Source organism: Schistocerca nitens, chromosome 1 (assembly GCF_023898315.1).
Source record: "Schistocerca nitens isolate TAMUIC-IGC-003100 chromosome 1, iqSchNite1.1, whole genome shotgun sequence".
NCBI lineage: Eukaryota > Metazoa > Arthropoda > Insecta > Orthoptera > Acrididae > Schistocerca > Schistocerca nitens.
Window position 1 is genome coordinate 506,507,969 of NC_064614.1, and position 21,920 is coordinate 506,529,888.

Below are 21,920 nucleotides of genomic sequence, written 5' to 3' on the forward strand. Positions count from 1 at the left end.
ACAATAACTGACAGACATAAACAATGAAACTGCCAGCAGATACACATTAAACACAGGTGTGTGCAGGGATGCCAAATGCATTTCGCTCCAATACAACACTGGTGGGAAATTACGAATGTTCCAGAATCTTTTGAACAGACCTTGTTTCTTTCTTTTTGTAAGTGATCATTACTTACAATGAAAACTAAGTGTAGTCCTATGTGAATGAGACCAACCCTACTGAAAAACTAGAGTCCTGTTTCTGATAGTTTCTACATTCATCACACACAGTTAAAGCTGTTAACTGCAGATCGACAAATGCAACTGTATGTTCTACACCAAGACTAAACACTGATAACTGGAACAAATATTTTTTTCATAACAGAGCAGAGAACACGGCCACGGCAATTCATTTTATTATACTGGATAATTATAAAACCTATAAAACATTTTAAAACTCCTTTTCTCTTCACCTTCTGCCAGAAGAATGAGCCACTGGCTCCAAAAGCTTGCGTAAGTAAAACCTTTTTTACATGTGTTTCTCCTGCCGCCGCTTGCTTAGAAGATTTCTTATCTAACCAATTACATTATATTATAAAAAATTGATTATTTCTGTTGTTGTAAGACTGTTTCATGCACAATTCACTTTATGAATTTGTATGCTCTAGTCAAAAATAGAAGTAGATTTGGTCACTTCTTTCTATCTGCAATTTAACCCCTCTGAACCACAATCAAGTGAACATTTCTGAAGATTTTTGTTTGCAGCTGTATCAGCAAAATCAGAGAACAACTCCGTCAATCCATTTCATTTTCCTATGGTTCCTGATCGACTAGAAATCTGAGGCTCTGATGGAAATGGCATGAACCCGCAGACCCCAGAAAAACTGCCTCATAACCAGCACTAATATACACCTTAAGCAAAATTAAAAATAGATCTAATACTTACATTTATCATTGAAGTCATGAGAAAGATTTATTAACACCTTCAGAGTAGCAAGCAATGCCTCTCTTATTACAGCTCCAGCAGACTCTTTGTCACCTGCATTTGTGACTGGGTACAATGGTATCTCAGAGTCACACTGGCAATAGAGTCTCATTAATGTATCAACCAAAATTCCATCACTGTAGCGTAAGAGGTACAACTGATTTTCTTCATTTTGGTGAGTAACCTGGGGAGCAATAAAAAGGGAAACGAGAAAAAAATAAATTAATCTTTCACACCATGAAATTCATGGAAAGTATAACTAACCATTATCTACAAATATCTGCATATTATCCACTAAATTGAGGACACCTTAGAACACAATGGAATATTACATTTCTGTGAGATAGTAAATGATCTTACATTTTCCAAAACCCTGAGGCATCGATCAACTTTCCTGAGCCTGTTCAAGAGCACTTCAGTCCACTCAACAACATAATCATCAATTTGTGTGCAGCAGTCACAAATTGTGCGCACTATGTGTTCAAGACCACCTAGTTCTCGCAGTTCTTCTTTAAACCATTCTCCAGCGCGTCTGGATGTCAAACTTAGCAATGTTTCCATGGCTAGATGGCCCACCTACAAAAACACAAAAACTCAGCTAGTTTCATATTCCAAGGATCATTTGTACAATAAACAAGACATTTTATATTCACATCACAAATTATTTTATGCGTATGTCCACAGGCCAATAATTTTTGGTCAACCCAACTAAACAGTGAAAAAATATGATAACCAAAAGTGATAAAAATAGTTATTTGTGAAATAATATAGAAGTTCAAAATAAATACCACAAATTTCATGGCAATGTTTAATACAGTCATTTTCAATAAGAACTTCAAATCTACTGTATTTCTTATGATCATTCAAGAACAAAAATATTAATAAACGTCATTAAAATTTATACTAACCGTAATGTTATCAAGGTCTAGGTATTTAGCATGGCCCTGGCTTTGTATTGCAGCACAAAGCTCTCGCACTTTCTCCTTGTTCTTTGCAAGTTGAACACTGCTCATGCCACAGTCATCAAGGGCACTGTGGTGAGAAGCATCACATTCTAATAGACCAAGCATCAACTCAAGAGAGTCACGATCGAGATCCATATTGAGACGATCCTGGCTCAGCACAAACATCACAGTTGCAGTACAAAGCCCCAAGCTCTGATCTCGAGTTGCGTCATGTAGTGCACGGAAGAATTTGGCAACTGTACCATGGGCACGGACATGCATTCGAAATGCTGGTGCCATACACTTTGAAGCTAATGTTATGGCTGAAAGGCACCTGCCACAGAAAAACAATTCATTGATAATTTTAAAAGATGAAATTATTAGTTTTACTTCCAATACAATACACACACAAAAAAACAATGGCAGCTGAGCAGTGACTGACAACTTACCATGTTATAATAATCAGTAAGCAATGTTTCTGCTGTGACACCTAGCAGTAGTAATTATTACATAACACACTTACAAAATTAACATGACTGACATGCAGTTCATCTTGTATCAGCAATGCAATGAACACTGAACAACAAATTTGCAGGAAAAAGGACGCAAATGGAAAGAAATTTCAATAAAACTGTGACTATGTCCTATAAGTTAATTATGATCTGTCACATACCGTGTTCCAATTGGGTTGTTGTCCTGCAGAGCATCTAAAATATATTCTACATCATCATTAAATTCTTGAAATTCTCCAGACTCTTGGATCTGATGTGCTTTTTTAACATTGCGGACAACAGTATAATACTGGAATTTAAAAAAAGAGAGAAAAATCAAATTGAGATGAAAACTGTAGTTGTTCATGAACTTCTTCAATTATAGTCAAGCCAGCTAATTTTGGAAACTCATCCATATTATTGCAGCACATGACAAAATCCTTCAAAATGAACAATTTCAAGATGCAATGTGCTCCGTTTCTTTCCTTGTAGTCAAATAATACAGTAACTTTCTATAGCTGTGAAAAGGTTCATCAGAATATTCTCTGTAATTACATGTGCAATTCAAGTAATACATCATCCATCTTGTACTCTTTGTACAGGTAGTTAAGTATGAAAACTAGACAGATAAAAATGTATTATACGCAATGTATGCACTGAGGCTTTCCACAAAATACAGTAATTACAAAATACAGACACATTCAACCTTAGTTCCAAGGCTGCTGATATTATGTAGGGATGAATTCAAATGTTATCATGTGGCATTCTTCTCACAATTCTATCAAACGTCCCATGCATGGCAACTTGTTTTCTTAAATCTCTTTTAGATTCCTCTACACTCTCGTGAACAGTTTATGCATTCTTATAATTTTATGTCATCCTGTTTTACATATAAACCTAGTAGCTCTCATGTTCCAAAACCACAGCACCTTCATTTTGCTATCAGGGCCAGAAGTTTGTTGATCTAGACTGAAGTTCCTACCAAATAACGTGAACAACCACAGATATTACGTTCATGAAACAAATTCAACAATGGGAACATGATGCTTGTCTGAATACTCTGTAACATATAGCAACAGCAAATACTACACCTATAAAGCAGTAAAAAAACAAACGAATTAAACAATGTTGCACATTCTCACAATCGAGACACATTACGGAGATGCAGATTTCACTGGTTTAGTTAGCTATGGACCAAACAATGTTATTAACAACACAACATTAGACTATATTGTGTTAATCTATAATAATTAGTGGTAAGGGCAGCAATAACTAGTGTGAGTGAAATAGATTGAATCTAGACAAGATATGATATCAGTACTTCAAAAGAGGCAGTTTTAGACATTACATCAATACTTTGAAATGAGACAGTACTTTTATGAATCAAAACATCTCCCACGTTATTTTTAACTTAAGAAACTTTTACAGCTACAAGTTTAATGCCTCATGGGGAATTCTGTTCTTCCTGCCATCACATTCACATTTTACTATTACTCATTATATACAATTATACTATATTATTATTATTATTATTTCTTTCTTTTCTCAGACGTTATGTCTGGTCAAAAATGGAAAATGACGCGGACCTTGATCAAGCGTGACTTCCTTTTAACTGTGTATGTTACATTGCATTTAGGAACTTTCGGGTAATGGAACAAGTATCAATAATTACAGATTTCTATAGCTGTATATATAAGTTTGGATGTAGCTGTATTGCATTGATGTACTGGTGGATATTGTGTGGTATGACTGCTGTAGTTGATAGTATAATCGGTATAATGTCAACTTTATCCTGATGCCACATGTCCTTGACTTCCTCAGCCAGTTGGATGTATTTTTCAATTTTTTCTCCTGTTTTCTTTTGTATATTTGTTGTATCGGGTATGGATATTTCGATTAGTTGTGTTAATTTCTTCTTTTTATTGGTGAGTATGATGTCAGGTTTGTTATGTGGTGTTGTTTTATCTGTTATAATGGTTCTGTTCCAGTATAATTTGTATTCATCATTCTCCATTACATTTTGTGGTGCATACATGTATGTGGGAACGTGTTGTTTTATAAGTTTATGTTGTAAGGCAAGCTGTTGATGTATTATTTTTGCTACATTGTCATGTCTTCTGGGGTATTCTGTATTTGCCAGTATTGTGCATCCGCTTGTGATGTGATCTACTGTTTCTATTTGTTGTTTGCAAAGTCTGCATTTATCTGTTGTGGTATTGGGATCTTTAATAATATGCTTGCTGTAATATCTGGTGTTTATTGTTTGATCCTGTATTGCAATCATGAATCCTTCCGTCTCACTGTTTATATTGCCTTTTCTTAGCCATGTGTTGGATGCGTCTTGATCGATGTGTGGCTGTGTTAGATGATACGGGTGCTTGCCATGTAGTGTTTTCTTTTTCCAATTTACTTTCTTTGTATCTGTTGATGTTATATGATCTAAAGGGTTGTAGAGGTGGTTATGAAATTGTAGTGGTGTAGCCGATGTATTTATATGAGTGATTGCTTTGTGTATTTTGCTAGTTTATGCTCATTCTATAAAGAATTTTCTTAAATTGTCTACCTGTCCATAATGTAGGTTTTTTATATCGATAAATCCCCTTCCTCCTTCCTTTCTGCTTAATGTGAATCTCTCTGTTGCTGAATGAATGTGATGTATTCTACATTTGTGGCATTGTGATCGTGTAAGTGTATTGAGTGCTTCTAGGTCTGTGTTTCTCCATTTCACTACTCCAAATGAGTAGGTCAATATTGGTATAGCGTAAGTATTTATAGCTTTTGTCTTGTTTCTTGCTGTCAATTCTGTTTTCAGTATTTTTGTTAGTCTTTGTCTATATTTTTCGTTTAGTTCTTCTTTAATATTTGTATTATCTATTCCTATTGTTTGTCTGTATCCTAGATATTTATAGGCATCTGTTTTTTCCATCGCTTCTATGCAGTCGCTGTGGTTATCCAATATGTAATCTTCTCGTTTAGTGTGTTTTCCCTTGACTATGCTATTTTTCTTACATTTGTCTGTTCCAAAAGCCATATTTATATCATTGCTGAATACTTCTGTTATCTTTAGTAATTGGTTGAGTTGTTGCTGCCAGTAGTTTTAGATCATCCATGTATAGCAAATGTGTGATTTTGTGTGGGTATGTTCCAGTAATATTGTATCCATAATTTGTATTCTTTAGCATGTTGGATAGTGGGTTCAGAGCAAGGCAGAACCAGAAAGGACTTAATGAATCTCCTTGGTATATTCCACACTTAATCTGTATTGGCTGTGATGTGATATTATTTGAATCTGTTTGGATATTAAATGTGGTTTTCCAATTTTTCATTACTATGTTTAGGAACTGTATCAATTTAGGATCTACTTTGTATATTTCCAATATTTGTAGTAACCATGAGTGGAGTACACTATCAAAAGCTTTTTGGTAATCAATGTATGCGTAGTGTAGTGAACTTTGTTTAGTTTTAGCTTGGTATGTCACCTCTGCATCTATTATCAGTTGCTCTTTACATCCTCGTGCTCCTTTGCAACAGCCTTTTTGTTCTTCATTTATAATTTTGTTCTGTGTTGTATGTGTCATTAATTTCTGTGTAATGACCGAAGTTAATATTTTGTATATTGTTGGTAGGCATGTTATGGGGCGATATTTAGCTGGGTTTGCTGTCTGCTTGATCTTTAGGTTTCAGGTAAGCTATTCCTTGGGTAAGTGTATCAGAGAATGTGTATGGGTCTGCAGTGTAACTGTTAAATAATTTAGTTAGATGTGAATGTGTTGAGGTGAACTACTTTAGCCAGAAATTTGCTATTTTATCTTTTCCAGGGGCTTTCCAATTGTGAGTAGAATTAATTGCTTGGGTGAGTTCATGTTGCAAACTTATCACTTCAGGCATTTGTGGTATCATCTTGTACGTGTCTGTTTCTGCTTGTATCCACCGTGCATGCCTGTTATGTTGTACTGGGTTTGACCATATGTTGCTCCAGAAGTGTTCCATGTCTGTTATGTTTGGTGGATTGTCTATTTTAATGTGTATGTTATCTATTGTCTGGTAAAATTTCTTTTGATTTGTGTAGAATGTTTGGTTTTGTTTCCTTCTATTTTCACTTTTTTTGTATCTTCTAAGTCGTTTGGCCAATGCTTGTAATTTCTGCTTCTTTTCATCTAATTGCTCTATCGCTTCTTGTTGTGAGATTTTACCTAACCTTTTTCGTTTTTTTTTTTCTGATGTTTCATTTCATATAAATTGTGTTAGCTGTCCCATGTCTTTTCTCAGTTTTTCTATTCTGATCTGTAGCCTGTGTTGCCATGCTGGTTTTGTGGGTTTCTTCTGTGTGTTGGTTGGTTCTGATCTCTGCCTAGTGTGTATATTTAGTGTAGTGAGTGCTCATATATAAACCAGTAGTTGTAACTCTTCCATAGTTGTGTTTTCATTTATTTTGTTGTGTATGATTGTGTTGATAGTTTTTATTGTTGTTTCGACTTGTGGGTTATTTGGTGGTCTATGCAAGAATGGTCTAATGTCTGTATTTGTGTCTTTGTATTCTATATATGTCCGCTGATTCTTCTATATCTAACATGTGTGTCACTTCGTGTTCTATTTGTGCTTGTTCTGGTGGTTGTCTTAAGATTTCGTTTTCCTCTGATTGTTTAATTGATGCGTGTTGTTCTTTGTTTGTTTGCTCTGGGATGTTTGAGTCCATTACTGTATTTTCTTCTTCTTCTGATTGCACATTATTTTGTTCCAGTATTTGTTGTACTTATTATTATTATTATTATTATTATTATTATTAACTACTGATTCCCCTTTTTTAAATTTTCTAACCTATCCATCCAATAAATGGATCTAATGTTTCATGCTCCAACCTCTAGCACAACAGATCTGTTGCCCCTTAAGGTAACGTCATCCTGAGTAGTCCCAGCCCAAAGATCTGAATAGGATGTTATAGAGAGAGCAACATCATAACCAAGAAAGACACAAATCCAACATTAGTAACAGTTTATAGCCTAGTAGCTCAACAGAATGAATAGGAGATTGAAAGAATGGAAGACAAAATTTAATTTCAACAGGAGGCTGTTTGAAGGGAAGGAAAAATAGCAGGAGAATGTGGATTTGGGGAAAGGAAATTAGTTATGAACTGCAAATTAAAACTGAAGAAATAACAAAAAAAAGTAGTACATTAAGGAGATGGGACCTGAATTAATTGAAAGAACCAGATGTTGTGAGATCTTCAAAGCAAGAGTGAAACAGGGGAAAGGAAAACGATATAAGATGAATAGCAGAGGATCAAATAAGCAGAAAGACAATGTCTAGTAGAAACCATTTGCTTACACACGAGACATTGAATTTTATAGATGACAGGAGGCAGTATAAAAATGCAGCAGGCTGAAATTATTGAGGGTAGGATGCATAAAATGAGAGAAAAAAGGTTATACTGTATACAATTTGTACAAAAACTGCACTGCAGGTATACCTGTCAAAGGACTCTTAAGGGAATCAGTGGTGGAGCAGGGAGTCCAACAGGATTGTATTCTATCTCCAATGTTATTCAGTCTGTGCACTGAGTAGCTATAAGGAAAGCCAAGGAGAAATTTGAAAAATGAATTTATGTTCAGGGAGAAGAAATAAAAACTTTGAGGTTTGCCAATGACAATATTATTTTTTCAGTGCCAGTAATGGACTTAGAACATCAGCTGAACAGAACAGATTGTCTCTTAAAAGAGTTTATAAGATGGACATCTAGAAAAATAAATAAGGGTAATGGAATGCAGTCAAATTAAAACAGGCAGTTCTGAAGGAGGAAATTTGACTAGAAAATGACACTAAAAGTAGCAGATGAATTATGCTATTTGGGCAGAAAACTGACAGAGGCAGAAGTAGAGAGGAAATTAAAAGCATACACACAATAGCAAGAAGACTGTTTCTGATCAAGATTAATATATCAACCTCTATAAATATTATAAATATCCCTCACCTCAGTTTCTGTTTGTATGTTCAGGCTAATCTCAGGAACTACTCTTAGGGATTTTGATAGGATTTTCACTAATAGACTCAGGAGGGAGATTTGTGCATATAATATATTACTGCTAAGTAATGATGAGTGCTTAAAACATTCATTTTTATATGTTCCACATTTAACTGTTGTTTGGAGTGACATCAACTGGTAATGATGGAAACTATGAGCTGGTCACCTAGAGAGGATGAGGTATTTGGCGGAAAAATACCAGCTGCCACAAATCTGCAGAACAGTGAATCTTAATCAAACTACAAAAAGTGATAAAAAAGTAACAGGAATTTTTTGTTTTCCACAAAGAATCTTTATTTATTCATCAACATCATCTTTGGCACTTTCAAAGTAATCCCCCTCAGATATAATTCACTTGTGCCAGTGCTTTTTTCCAATCTTGGAAGCAATTCTGGAATTCGCTTTTCATTACAGTGTTCAGCTCCTTCGGTGATTCTGTTTTTATCTCATAAATGGTGGCAAAATGATGTCCTTTCATAGTTCATTTCAACTTCAGGAATACAAAGAATTCGCAGGAGTCCATAACGGCGAAAACTGTGGCTTAGGTAACATAACGCCCCCCCCCCCCCCCACACACACACACAAATCATGAACAAACACTGAAGTGTGAGAGGAAGCATTATTGTCATGCCCAAGTAGTTTTGTCACAATTCTGGTAGTTTTCTTCAGATAGCTTCATGGAAAATGTGCATAATTTCCAGGTAACATTCCTTACTGACTGCACAACCATAACAAAAGAACTAATGATGCACAGCCCCATTGTAACTGAAGGAAACAGTGAGAAGAAACTTCACATGTGATTGAAATTGTCGAATTTTTTTTTCAGTCTCGTCTCCTCAGGTAGTTTCCGTTGGGACAACTGGGCCTTGGTTTCGGCATAATACCCGTACTGTTATAACCTTCTTTAGAAGTTCTGAATCATTGTCAACTTCATTCAGCAATTCCTTAGCAATGTCTATGTGACATTGTTTTTGGGTGGAAGTCAACAATTTCGGAACAAACTTTGCTGCAACATGTTTCACGCCCAACTCGTCCGAAAAATTGCGTGGCATGAGACAAACGATACACCGATGTCATCAGCAACCTCTCTGATAGTGATTTGCCTGTTTTCCTGGACATTTTCTTTACTCCCTCCACAATGTTGTCAGTAATTGGTGTGCTATGGCATCCACTGCAGCTTTCATCTTCAACTTCTTGACCCTCCTTGAAATTTTATATGACTCAAACTCTTGCCTTACTCGTAGTAGATTTGCCAAAAGCCACAGTTAACATTTTGAATGCAGTGCTGCACTTTATTCCATTTTTCAAGTAAATATAACGCAAAGTCTATGATCCAGCTTTTTCAAAATATAAATTCGTCAAGCACTCGAAAACATGTATACCCTTTTCTTCGACTGTCAACAATAAACTAAATATTCAAAACAACTGAAAATGCAAACATCCATCAGGAACATGTGTACCAAAAAGTAAAAAAAAATTTGAAAATCAGATGTATAAAGCCCGCTAACTTAAAAAATTCCCTTACCCTGTGATCAGACCTCGTACACACATTATAAACTAAAGTCCTCTGTTGCATTTTTCTGTCTGTTGGTGAATGCTAATCTCAGAAAATACTGTTGGCATTTTGACACAGTTTTCACTGATAGGTAGACTAATTCACAAGGAAGGTTAGTGTATACCACTAAAAATTTTAAACATGTCTTCCGGTCGTATGTTCCGTGTGAATATAAATTAAGTATGAGAGTGTGCTGAAAAGTAATGCGTCAGAATGTTTTATGCGAAAACTCTTAAAGCTTTTTAAATAAAAGAAACATCATTAACACTTTGCGTTTTTATTCTTGATGTTAACATATTTGCAGCCCTCTGCCACTAGAGGGTTCCGAATTGTAGCTTGTAACAGGGCAGTGTGTAATGTAACTTAGTTGATGTGTGAGAAACAGCAAGCTGTAATCGAGTTTGGAATTCGAAGAGTACGTCCACACACGGAGCATCATCTCCTTTGGTGTGACAATTCCAGACCATTCAAAAGCGCTGCAACATCTCCAACGACTTGGGTTCACTGTCATTGATTCATACTCCATACAGTTCTGACTGTCCCATTTGGTTTTCATCTATTTCTGAATCTTAATGAACACCACTGAGGAGTTCAATTTGATAGACACGAAACAGTGCAAATATACGTGAGGTTGTGGCTGTCGACAAAGTGTAACATTCTATAGTGAAAATAGCATCGAAAGGTCCCTCGTTGGAAGGTGTATTTTAGTCGCTGTGGTGACTGTGTTGAAAAATAAATATGTAGACACGATGAATAAAGATGCATAATGTTATTAATGTTTGTTTTATTTAAAAAGCTTTATGAATTTTCACATAAAAAATTCAGAGGCATCATTTTTCAGTGTGCTATATTAGGAAGTCTTTTATGAACATATTTATCTGGAATGCAACCTTGTACAGAAGTGATTAAACAGTTTAGACAAGAGAACAGAAGCTTCTGAAATGTGAAGCTACAGAAGAATGCTGAGGATTATGTGGGCAAGACTGAATAACACACGAAGAGATACTGAATCAAATTGGGAAGTAAAGAGTATTAAAGCACAACTTCACTAAATGAAAGGATCAATTGACAGTACAAAGCATAAGGCACCAAGGAAATGACAATATGGTATTGGAGATAGGTTTCAGAAGTTACGAGAAATGAAGAGGTTCGCATGCAATAGACTAAAGTGGTGAGCTATAAGCTACCCTTTGGACCTTAAAGCACAAGATCAATGATCCTGATAATCAGGCTCAGCAATTGTAAAATTATATGTCAAGCATGTATTCACCGTTTTATTATCTGAGAGCATCAGTGAACACATTATCTTTAACAAATAAGTTTATTTCAATCAATGCTCACATAATGATTTTTGAGGTTAAATCAGTTCCAACTGTCTAGCCTTCTGATCATACAATGAAGGCTTTTAAGACTGGATGTCATAGTTGCTGACAAATCTTCCAGGATTACAATTTGGAAGCAATGCTTTTGATGAAAATATCTTTTTTACTTATGCCTCCAAAAAGCATTTTTTCAATAATCTCTATTAAATTTATCAACGTTTATTTATTTGAAACAGTAATAGTAAACTAAAACGTTCAGTGTCTCATTTTACTCTATTCTATTAGCATTGCCTTTGATTCAATCAGACTTCCTGGTTCCGCTTTTACTGGCATTCATCTTATAACCTCTCTTCAAGACATCACCCATTCCGTTCAGCCAATCTTCGAAGTCCTTTGTCATCTCTAACAACATTACAGTGTCATTAGCAAAACCTCCCAGTGAAACCAGATAAACTTTTTGCCATTTTTTTAAAAAATGCAAATGATTTGTTCACTTGTAGTTATCATTCATTCATTGAAAGCACACTTAGGTGCAGATTTCAAGTGAAGAACTTGATACTTCAACTGGCCGGCCAGGATGCTGCCTGTCAGTCACTGAGGCTCGCTGTTTTTGAACTATTCTACCCACTTATAAAAATTCCCGAAGTTCATACAATTTTCACCATACTATAAAATCATTCGAGAAAAGATTTTAGCCAGTTTTTCACTTTCAGAAAGAGAGAGAGAGAGAAAAAAAACAACTGATCACTTAATTAAAATGAACACTTCAAGCAGACACACGATTGTTAAAAGCAATATTGAGGTTATAAACAAAACAATTTTTATCTGTCAGCTGTTCTCAGCTCATCCCAGTGATGCCAACCTAAAGACATGAAAGTACAGAACTACTCCTACAAAAACTGTTTCTACCCTGATTTGTCTTGATTATTGAATGCCCATTGTATATGCCTTGCATGTAGCCTTGAGAGGAAGTCATTCTTGGATGATATGCAGTTGAGACAATAAGAGAATAGAAGCTTTTCAAATGTGGTTCTACAGAAAAATATTGAAGATTAGAGAGACAGTCACCTGATGAGCTGGCACTGAATTGAACTTTGAGGGAAAATATTATGGCACAACTTGACTAAATAAGGGATTAGTTGATAGAATACAACCTAAGGCATCATGAGATCATCCATTTGGTAATGGAGGAAAGAGTGTGTGTGAGTGTGGGGGGGCTATAGAGGGAAATCAAGACTTGACTAAATTAAGCAGATTCAAATGGATGTAGTTTGCAATAGTTACGCAAAGGTGAAGAGACTTGTAGAGGATTGACTATCATGGAGAAATGCATCCTACATATCTTCACATTAAAGACAACAGCAACAACAAAAGAAATAAAGAGACGGCTAAAACCGGCTTTCAGTTTGTTTAAGAAAACACTGCTGTGCTCAGAAGTAAATTCCTTATCTGCTTCAAACAGGAAACCTACAACCCACAAACACTGACAGAATTAACTTATGGAAGTGGAATTTGGCCACTAAATGCTTATACAGTTCAAAAACTGAGGGCTGGCCAAAGAGAAAAGAAAAGATGCATTATGGGCATAAATAGAAGGCATGGAAAACAAACAAAAGGACAAGAGAAACGACAGGAGTAGAGGACATGATAGTGACTGTTTTGAAAGTAAATTGGAGTTGTGCAGGACACACAGCACAATGATGGGAGATGTATTAAGGAGATTCTATATTGGACTCAACTTCTTCTGTGATGGCCCTTTTTAGAGATGGCCATTCCTCTTTTTCAACTGTACTGCAAACTGAGCTATTCCTTACTGCTGTATCTATAGCCTTAGAGAACTTCAAGTGTATTGCATCATTCCTTAGTACTTCTGTATCCCACATCTTTGCATATTGATTCTTCCTGACTAATGTCTTAAAACTTCAGCCTATTCATCACTCTACATTGTCATCTGAGTCTATATCTGCTCCTGGGTAAGTCTTACAATCAAATATCTGATTTTGGAATCTCTGTCTGACCATGATGACTGAAATCTTCACGTATAACCTGGCCTTTTCCAAGTATACCTCCTCCTCTTGTGATTCTGGAACAGGGTAATCACTATTACTAGCTGAAACTTGTTACAGAACTCAATTAGTCTTTCTCCTCTCTCATTCCTTGTCCCAAGTCCATATTCTCCTGTAACCTTTTCTTCTATTCCTTCCCCTACAACTGCATTCCAGTCCCCAATGACTATTAGATTTTCATCCCCCTTTAAATACTGTATTACCCTTTCAATATCCTCATACATTTTCTCTATCTCTTCATCTTCAGCTTGCAATGTCGGCATGTATACCTGAACTATCATTGACGGTGTTGGTTTGCTGTCTATTCTGATAAGAACGACCCTGTCACTGAACTGTTCACAGAAAAACACTCTCTGTCCTACCTTCCTATTCATAACAAATCCTACTCCTGTTACACCATTTTCTGCTGCTGCTGATATTATCCTATACTCATGTGACCAGAAATCCTTGTCTTCTTTCCACTTCACTGACCCCTACTATATCTAGATTGAGCCTTCGCATTTCCCGTTTCAGATTTTCTAGTTTCCCTACCACATTCAAGCTTCTGACATTCCACACACTGACTCGTAGAGTGTTATCCTTCCATTGATTATTCAAACTTTTTCTCATGGTAACCTCCCCCTTGGCAGTCCCCTCCTGAAGATCCGAATGGGGGACTATTCTGGAATCTTTTGCCAATGGAGAGATCATCGTGACACTTCTTCAATTATAGGCCACATGTCCTGTGGATACACGTTACATGTCTTTAATGCAGTGGTTTGCATTGCCTTCTGCATCCTCATGCCATTGATCATTGCTGATTCTTCTGCCTTTAGAGGCAGTTTCCCACCCCTAGGACAAGTGAATGCCCTGAACCTCTGTCCACTCCTCCGCCCTCTTTGACAAGGCCGTTGGCAGAATGAGGGTGACTTCTTATGTCAGAAGTCTTCGGCCGCCAATGCTGATTATTAATCAAAATTTAAGCAGCAATGGGATTCGAACCTGGGACTGAAGATGTTTTGATTATGAATCAAAGACACTGCCCCTAGACCAGGGGTGCTGATGTTAAGAAGTTGGGAAGGAAAACATAGGTACAAAGAGGTAACTGCAAAGAAACCATGGGTAACAGAAGAAATACTTCAGTTGATTGATGAAAGGAGGAAGTACAAAAATGTTCCGGGAAACACAGAAATACAAGTCGCTGAGGAATGAAATAAATAGAACACACACGGAAGCTAAGACGAAATGGCTGCAGGAAAAATGTGAAGACATCAAAAAAGAAATGATTGTTGGAGGACAGACTCAGCATACGGGAAAGTCAAAACAACCTTCGGCAACATTAAAAGCGAGGGTGGTGACATTAAGAGTGCAATGGGAATTCCACTGTTAAATACAGAGGAGAGCAGATAGGTGGAAAGAATACACTGAAAGCCTCTATGAAGGGGAAGATTTGTCTGATGTGATAGAAGAAGAAACAGAAGTCGATTTAGAAGAGATAGGAGATCCAGTATTAGAATCAGAATTTAGAGGATCTTTGGAGGACTTAAGGTCAAATAAGGCAGAAGGGACAGGTAACACTCCATCAGAATTTCTAAAATCATTGGGGAAAGTGGCGCCAAAATGACTATTCATGTTGGTGTGTATAATGTATGAGTCTGGCGACATACCATCCGACTTTTGGAAAAGCATCATCCACACAATTCCGAAGATGGCAAGAGCTGACAAGTGCGAGAATTATTGCACTATCAGCTTAACGGCATCCAAGTTGCTTACGAGAATAATATAAAGAAGAATGGAAAAGCAAATTGAGGGTGCGCTAGATGACAAACTGTTTGGCTTTAGGAAAAGTAAAGGCGCAAGAGAGGCAATTCTGACGCAGTTAATAATGGAAGCAAGACTAAAGAAAAATCAAGACACGTTCATAGGATTTGTCGACCTGGAAAAAGCGTTCGACAATGTAAAATGGTGCAAGATGTTCAACATTCTGAAAAAAGTCGGGGTAAGCTAAAGGAGAGACGGGTCATACACAATATGTACAACAGCCAAGCGGTAATAATAAGAGTGGATGACCAAGAACGAAGTGCTCGTATTAAAAAGCGTGTAAGACAAGGATGTAGCCTTTCATCTCTACTGCCAAATCTGTATATCGAGGAAGCTTATTACTTACTGTGTTGGCCTCACAAACCGCAGTCTGTCTTTGGCCTCATCAATCAGCCTCCTTCAGCGTCCTCATATCCTCTCTGACCTGATCAAGCCATCGGAGTTCTGGTCTTCTATGTGGTCTTTTGCCTCTAATATCTTCCTTCACTACCTGCCTGATGATCTGGCCTTCTCAATGCATTACATGTCCATACCACTTCAGTCTTCCCTCTTTGATCACTGCTACGATGCCCATCAACTTCTGTAGCTTCTGCAATTCACAGTTCTTTCTGTTCTTCCATTCATATCCATCCTTCAATGGCCCAAAAATCTGTCTGAGGATGGCATTCTCAAATGTCAGCAGTTTTCTTTCGTCTTTTGGGTGATTGTCCAGGTCTCTGCTCCATATAAGACTACAGGTTGTATTATTGTCTAGTAGATCTTGGTCTTTGAGGATCTCGATAGAAGCCGGGGCTTCAGCAGCTTTCCCAGAGCAAATCTTGACCCGTTTCCTGCTTGTATTCGTGCGGTAATTTTCTGGTCCATATCGTTCCTTTCATTGAGTATAATCCCAAGATACTTACAGTCTTTTACCCTTTCAAAGGCTTTGTCCTCCACTTTCAGGCGTCTGTCATCATTTTCTCTGCTAACTATGAGGTATTTTGTCTTATCCACATTCAACTTCAGGCCTGCTTTCATTACCTTTTCTTTTCCATTAATGTTCTTGTTGTCTGAACAATGCCTTGCTCTTTCTCTGCTATTGAAACTATATCGTCCACATAGGCCAGGGTGCTGATCCTTCTTCCCAGCTGTATTCCTGTCTCTAGGCTTGCTACCTTTCTCAGGGCTCTCTCCAGTACCAGGTTAAACAAGGGAGGGGAGAGACAGTCTCCTTGTCGCACTCCAGTCCTCACCTTGAACTTCTCTGATATGTTTCCAATGTTTCCATTTACTTTCACCATGCATGTTGTCTCCTGGGTGCATATCTGTGTCAGTTTTATAAGTTTTCTGGGAACTTGAGCACTTTCGAGTTCTTGCCATATTGCTTGTCTATTCACACTATCATACGCTTTTTGGAAGTCCACAATATGGCAGTGAACATTTTTGTGCGATTCCCAGTACTTCGCTAGCACTTGCAGTATTGTATGTAAATGGTCTACAGTTGACTTTCCCTTTCTGAAACCTGCTTGCTGGAATACCAGTATTTTCTCGACATGTGATGTTAGTCGCTTCAGTAACAACATGCTCAAGATCTTATAAGATGTACATAGTAGTGTGATTCCTCTATAATTGCTACATCTCACTGGGTCTCCTTTCTTTAGTATAGGGCATATGACAGACTCCTCGCATTCTTCTGGGATCCTTTCCTTCTTCCAAATTGAGCAGATTAAATGGTGTAGCCTCGCTGGTAGAGTAGCTCTTCCCTCCTCCAGCATCTCTGCAGGTATGCCATCTATTCCTGGTGCCTTCCCCCTCTTCAGCAGTTTTATGGTCACTCTTAGCTCTTCCATGCTTGGTAGTTCATATTCCCCTAAATGGTACAGTATCTCTGTTTTCTAAGTATGATTCTTCTTCTTCATTTTCTGTTGTAGCACTCATGGTGTTTACATCCACATTCAGGAGGTTTTCGAAGTCATTTTTTCATTCCTCCATAGCTTTCATTTCATTTGTGATTATCTGTCCTTCTTGACTTTGATCACGTCAATCCTTGGATTGTATTCTTTCTTGAAGAACCTCACTGTTCTGTAAAAGTCTCTTGTATTTCCTACCATCCAGTCTTCTTCGCCAGTTTTATTTTACTGTTTATGAACTCTCACTTTTCTATTCGAAGGACTTGTCTTGTTTCTCACCGAGCGAGGTGGCGCAGTGGTAAGACACTGGACTCGCATTCGGGAGGACGACGGTTCAATCCCGCGTCCGGCCATCCTGATTTAGGTTTTCCGTGATTTCCCTAAATCACTCCAGGCAAATGCCGGGATGGTTCCTCTGAAAGGGCACGGCCGACTTCCTTCCCCATCCTTCCGTAATCCGATGAGACCGATGACCACGCTGTCTGGTCTCCTTCCCCAAAAACCAACCAACCATCTTGTTTCTCTAGCTGCTTCCATGTATCCCAACCTTGTTCTTTCATTCTGTTCGTTTGTCAGCCATAACAGTTTTGCTGCTTTTCTCTTGGTGACTGCATCTCTAAACCTATCACTAAACCATCCTCTGCTCTTCCTCCTTTTCTCCATTGGTTTCAGCACCCCACTTGCAGCATCTTTTAAACCTGTCTTGATTTTCTACCAAAACTTTTCAATATCATCTTCTTCTTCTTCTATGGAAGCAAACATGTTTCCAATTTCAACTGCATATCTTTCTTTAATGTGGCCTTCCTTCAGTAGGTCCGCATTTATTTCTCCTGCTGTTAACGGCTTTCTATCCTCTCCTGTACGGTTGTTACCACAAGATAATGGTCTGATCCTATTTCTGCACCTCTTTGAGATTTTAAATTCTGGCTAGCACTTCTGTGTCTGGCATCCACAAGTATGTGGTCTATTGAGGAAGCAATGATGGTGAAAATGTGCGTTTGAGTACAGCATTGTATGGTAGTGAAACATGGACTGTGGGAAAAATGGAACAGAAGAGAATCAAAGCATTTGAGATGTGGTGCTACAGATGAATGTTGAAAATTAGGTGGACTGATAAAGTAAGGAATGAGGAGGTTCTATGCAGAATCGGAGAGGAAAGGAGTATGTGGAAAACACTGACAAGGAGAAGGGACAGGATGATAGGGTATCTGTTAAGACATGAGGGAATGACTACCATGGTACTAGAGGGAGCTGTAGAGGACAAAAACTGTAGAGGAAGACGAGATTGGAATACATCAAGCACATAACTCAGGACACTTGTTGCAAGTGCTACTCTTAGACAAAGAGATTAGCACAGAAGGATTTGTGGTGGGCTGCATCAAAACAGTCTAAGACTGATGGGGGAAAAAAAAGGTTTGACCCCTCATGATCAGCAGACCCACAAGCAGACTTGAAACATATCAGGTTGGAAACTCCTTCATCTGTTCTGTTTCCTGCTCCCAAGAATAACTTTTTTTTTTTTTTTTCATTCCATATTTAACACAAGACACATGCAAAATGCACATGATATACCAGAATATTACTTTGGCTGAAATCGTAAACTTATTACGTAACTGATTATAGTCCCTTCCTCCAGTCAATGATATAATTAGTTCCACTAAAATCTCAATTAATTAAAAAGTTATGGCTAATTGCAACTTGAACTACAGTATGTAATGGAAAAAAACATTTTGAACTAATTCATAGATTCCAAAGCACTGGTACCATTCATTCGCACGTAGACATTGCCAACTTTCCAAGAACATATTTTAAATTAACAAGTTTGTTTGTGTGGCCATCCTCCGCAGCAAGCATATAAATACTTATTTTGTAAATAAAACTGCCTTTTACTGCTAGCAGAAGGAAAAGGCAGTTTTATTTACAAAATAAGTATATATTTTAAATTACCTGAAAACAATTAACTTACAAAGTAACTGACATTAGAAGTTCGGACACTCAAAATTATGACTGCCTATTTTGCGTCAATTCTTACAAGATTCGGAACTTTAACACTGTACTTTTGTTGCTGTATTTTTTCCTGAATCAGATGACTCCTCTCACAAGTTAACTAAGTCACTAAAATTTTGGATAATTCAGAGTCACAGAAGATTGATTTCAATACAGGTACCATACTCATAAGTAGTGAATTTCAGACAATGGAAGCATATTGCAGTTCTTATATTTTAATAATTTACTAACTTTCAACATTTTCCATGAATTAGATAACAGTTAAGTCTTACGGTCCATATCAAATATCAAACTCTATCCTAGATAATTTTCAAAACATTAAGTAGTTTCAGATATCACATTGTACTCTTACACTTGTCTTTACATAGTCATCCCTCCCCCAAAATAGTCTGTCTGCATCCAAAATTGCCATTTTTGATGTAAATGAGTTGGTTGGTTTGGAGATGCCTCATGCCACAAGAATTAAATTTTAAAGAGGCAGAATGCTTTAGTCACTCCCATCAGCATGCGTCAAGTGTCAGGAGTAGAACTTTCAAAGTGACTTTTAGTGACATAATTATTCAAAATACATTTTTAAATTCTGCAGCAAACAAAAAATGGATTTTAAAAATACTCACCCCTTTTGCATTTTTGGAACATTTTACACTGGTTATGGCCTCTTCTTGATCTTCTTCACTTGCCATTGAATTTAATGGCCATGATGTGACCCTAGTAAGCCTAGAAGGTTCAAAGTCTTCTTCTGTTAGACAAGGTTGTGAAACTGAAGTTCCAACACTATTAGCTGCTCCCCCAACTTCCTGGCTTTGAGATGCACCTTCAGGTGTGGCCCCACCACCACCTTCTTTATCATCAGCCCACTTGTGTTTGTACAAAGCTAGTCTCTTCTTACTACCGGACAATAATGACCGACTCTTGAAAATGCTACCTTTTTTTATGGGTGATATTCGAGTAGACATTGGACGAGTTTCAGCCTTAGGCGAAGGTGGAGGTGACTGTTTATCTGCAGGTGATGTCCTTCCTGACTCTGGGCCTGACTCTTGCTGTGTATCTAGTTCACATTTTTCCTGAGTCAATACCCTGGCCAAACTTCCATCAGTTATTTCTGATTCTGTTTCACCTTCACCTTGGGTGGAAGCTATCGTGTTTATGTGATCAGAAATGCTATCACTACAGTCGTCGCTGTCTGAGAACCAGTCCTGATCGAGCAAAGTTTTTGTATCAGGTGGTTGTGGAGAATCTGCTACCATTTGCTCAATTTCTTTTTGATTATCTACCTCAGTTAATGCTTCAGGTATGGAATTACACATCTGTACAGGTTCCTCTGTATACTGTTCTTGGTGACCATTGCACTGTTCACCAAAATGTTCAACATTTTCTTGCAGAGGTAGTGTGTTAACTGAAGGACATTCCAAAGCAAGAGGCTGATTATCATCAGCTTCCACCACTTCTTGCTCATTTTTCACTGGTATAGGAGAATTGTCAACATTTGCAACAGGACTACTCATTCTTTCTACAGGATTCTCGGGCAAACATTCATTGTCATTCTTCGTTGTGTCCTCTACAGCTAAATCTAAACAATCATTACTAGCACAATTACTCCTACTGCTGCCACCACTGCTACTGTTGCTGTTGGTGCTACTACCACTGCTATTCAAATTATCTACCGCTGAGGCCTGTTGTGATACTTCTGCTACATAATCGAAACTTGAATCCGAAACTCGCTTGCTTCTCAGTTCTCTAGTCGATCTCTTTGGTGCTGTTATAATACTGCTGCTGTACATCACTACACTACGTGAATCGCTGCTGTGACTTCGTTTTCTTGTGGAGCTACGTAATGATATTCCACTGCTGTTCTCACATGGACTGGATGGAACACTAACTAAGTGTGAAGTGCCTTTGAATATCCTCAGAACAATTGGAGGCTTATTCTCTTCTCTTGGTGGAACTGCTGTTTTGGCTGGACTTGTTAAGTTCATAGCTTCTGTCTGCTCCGCCTGGGGTTCAACATTTGAGGTGTTGGAACTGCCCTTAACAGAAGCTCCAAAAACTTTTTTAGACCCTGCTGAATGAGAATGATAGTTATTTTTGCCATACTTTTTCACTTTGGATTTATAAGTTGAATCTGAACTCCTTTCTTTGTTGTTGTATGCTGGTGAACTGATGTGTCCATCCTCTGGAGGTGAATCAATATTACGACTTTTGAAGAACTTTCTGGGTTTCACAACTGGTGGTGGACCAACAGCACTCGACTCAAAGGAGAAAGGGTCTCTAGATGACAGCTGAGAGTTGCGGCCACTGAATTCCAGACGCATTCTTTTGGCACCATATTCTTCTTCCTTTCTTCCTGAAAATTGTTAATAATGATACTTAAAAATACAGAAATGTAATAACTTAAAATTTGATAGACACACCAAAACCATTTGTGAACCAATACTACTTTTGATCTGACATTAAAATTGTTTCTTGTCAAAGACTAGCATAGTTATTGTCATTATTGTTATTATTATTATTATTATACATATTTATTGTGATTATTAATCAACTGCGTTCCTTGTCTGGTGAGGAGAGTAATATGGAATGTGAAGTGTTGCACTCAAGCATTCCATATGCCACTTGCATTGTGTGAACTATCCTTTCTCCTCTATGTGGCACAATGATGGCCATATCACAAGCTCTGCCATTTGGCCAGAGCAGACTACACAATATTCATTAACAAACAAGCCAACACTAAAGAATATACACTACACATTATGAAATATAGGGAAACAAAGGCAAAAATAAGAAACTGTAAAGGAAAAACTAGAAGTATAACCAATATGTAGAGAATGTGTGAAATGTAAACAACTCTAAACATACTGTGATA

The 21,920-nt window shown here is 37.5% G+C and overlaps 1 protein-coding gene across 3 annotated transcripts in view; it reads right to left on the reverse strand.

Moving 5' to 3' along the window:
• LOC126253000 (protein wings apart-like) overlaps positions 1-21,920 on the reverse strand; it is a 96,472-nt gene that overhangs the window by 47,553 nt on the left and 26,999 nt on the right. For all 3 annotated transcript variants that reach the window (XM_049954039.1, XM_049954059.1, XM_049954050.1), the window contains exons 3-7: positions 19,675-21,401; positions 2,582-2,709; positions 1,873-2,242; positions 1,325-1,540; positions 926-1,148 (exon numbers count right to left, since the gene is read on the reverse strand). In XM_049954039.1, coding sequence (XP_049809996.1) covers positions 926-1,148; positions 1,325-1,540; positions 1,873-2,242; positions 2,582-2,709; positions 19,675-21,401 — 2,664 coding nt within the window. The remainder of the gene's footprint in view (positions 1-925; positions 1,149-1,324; positions 1,541-1,872; positions 2,243-2,581; positions 2,710-19,674; positions 21,402-21,920) is intronic.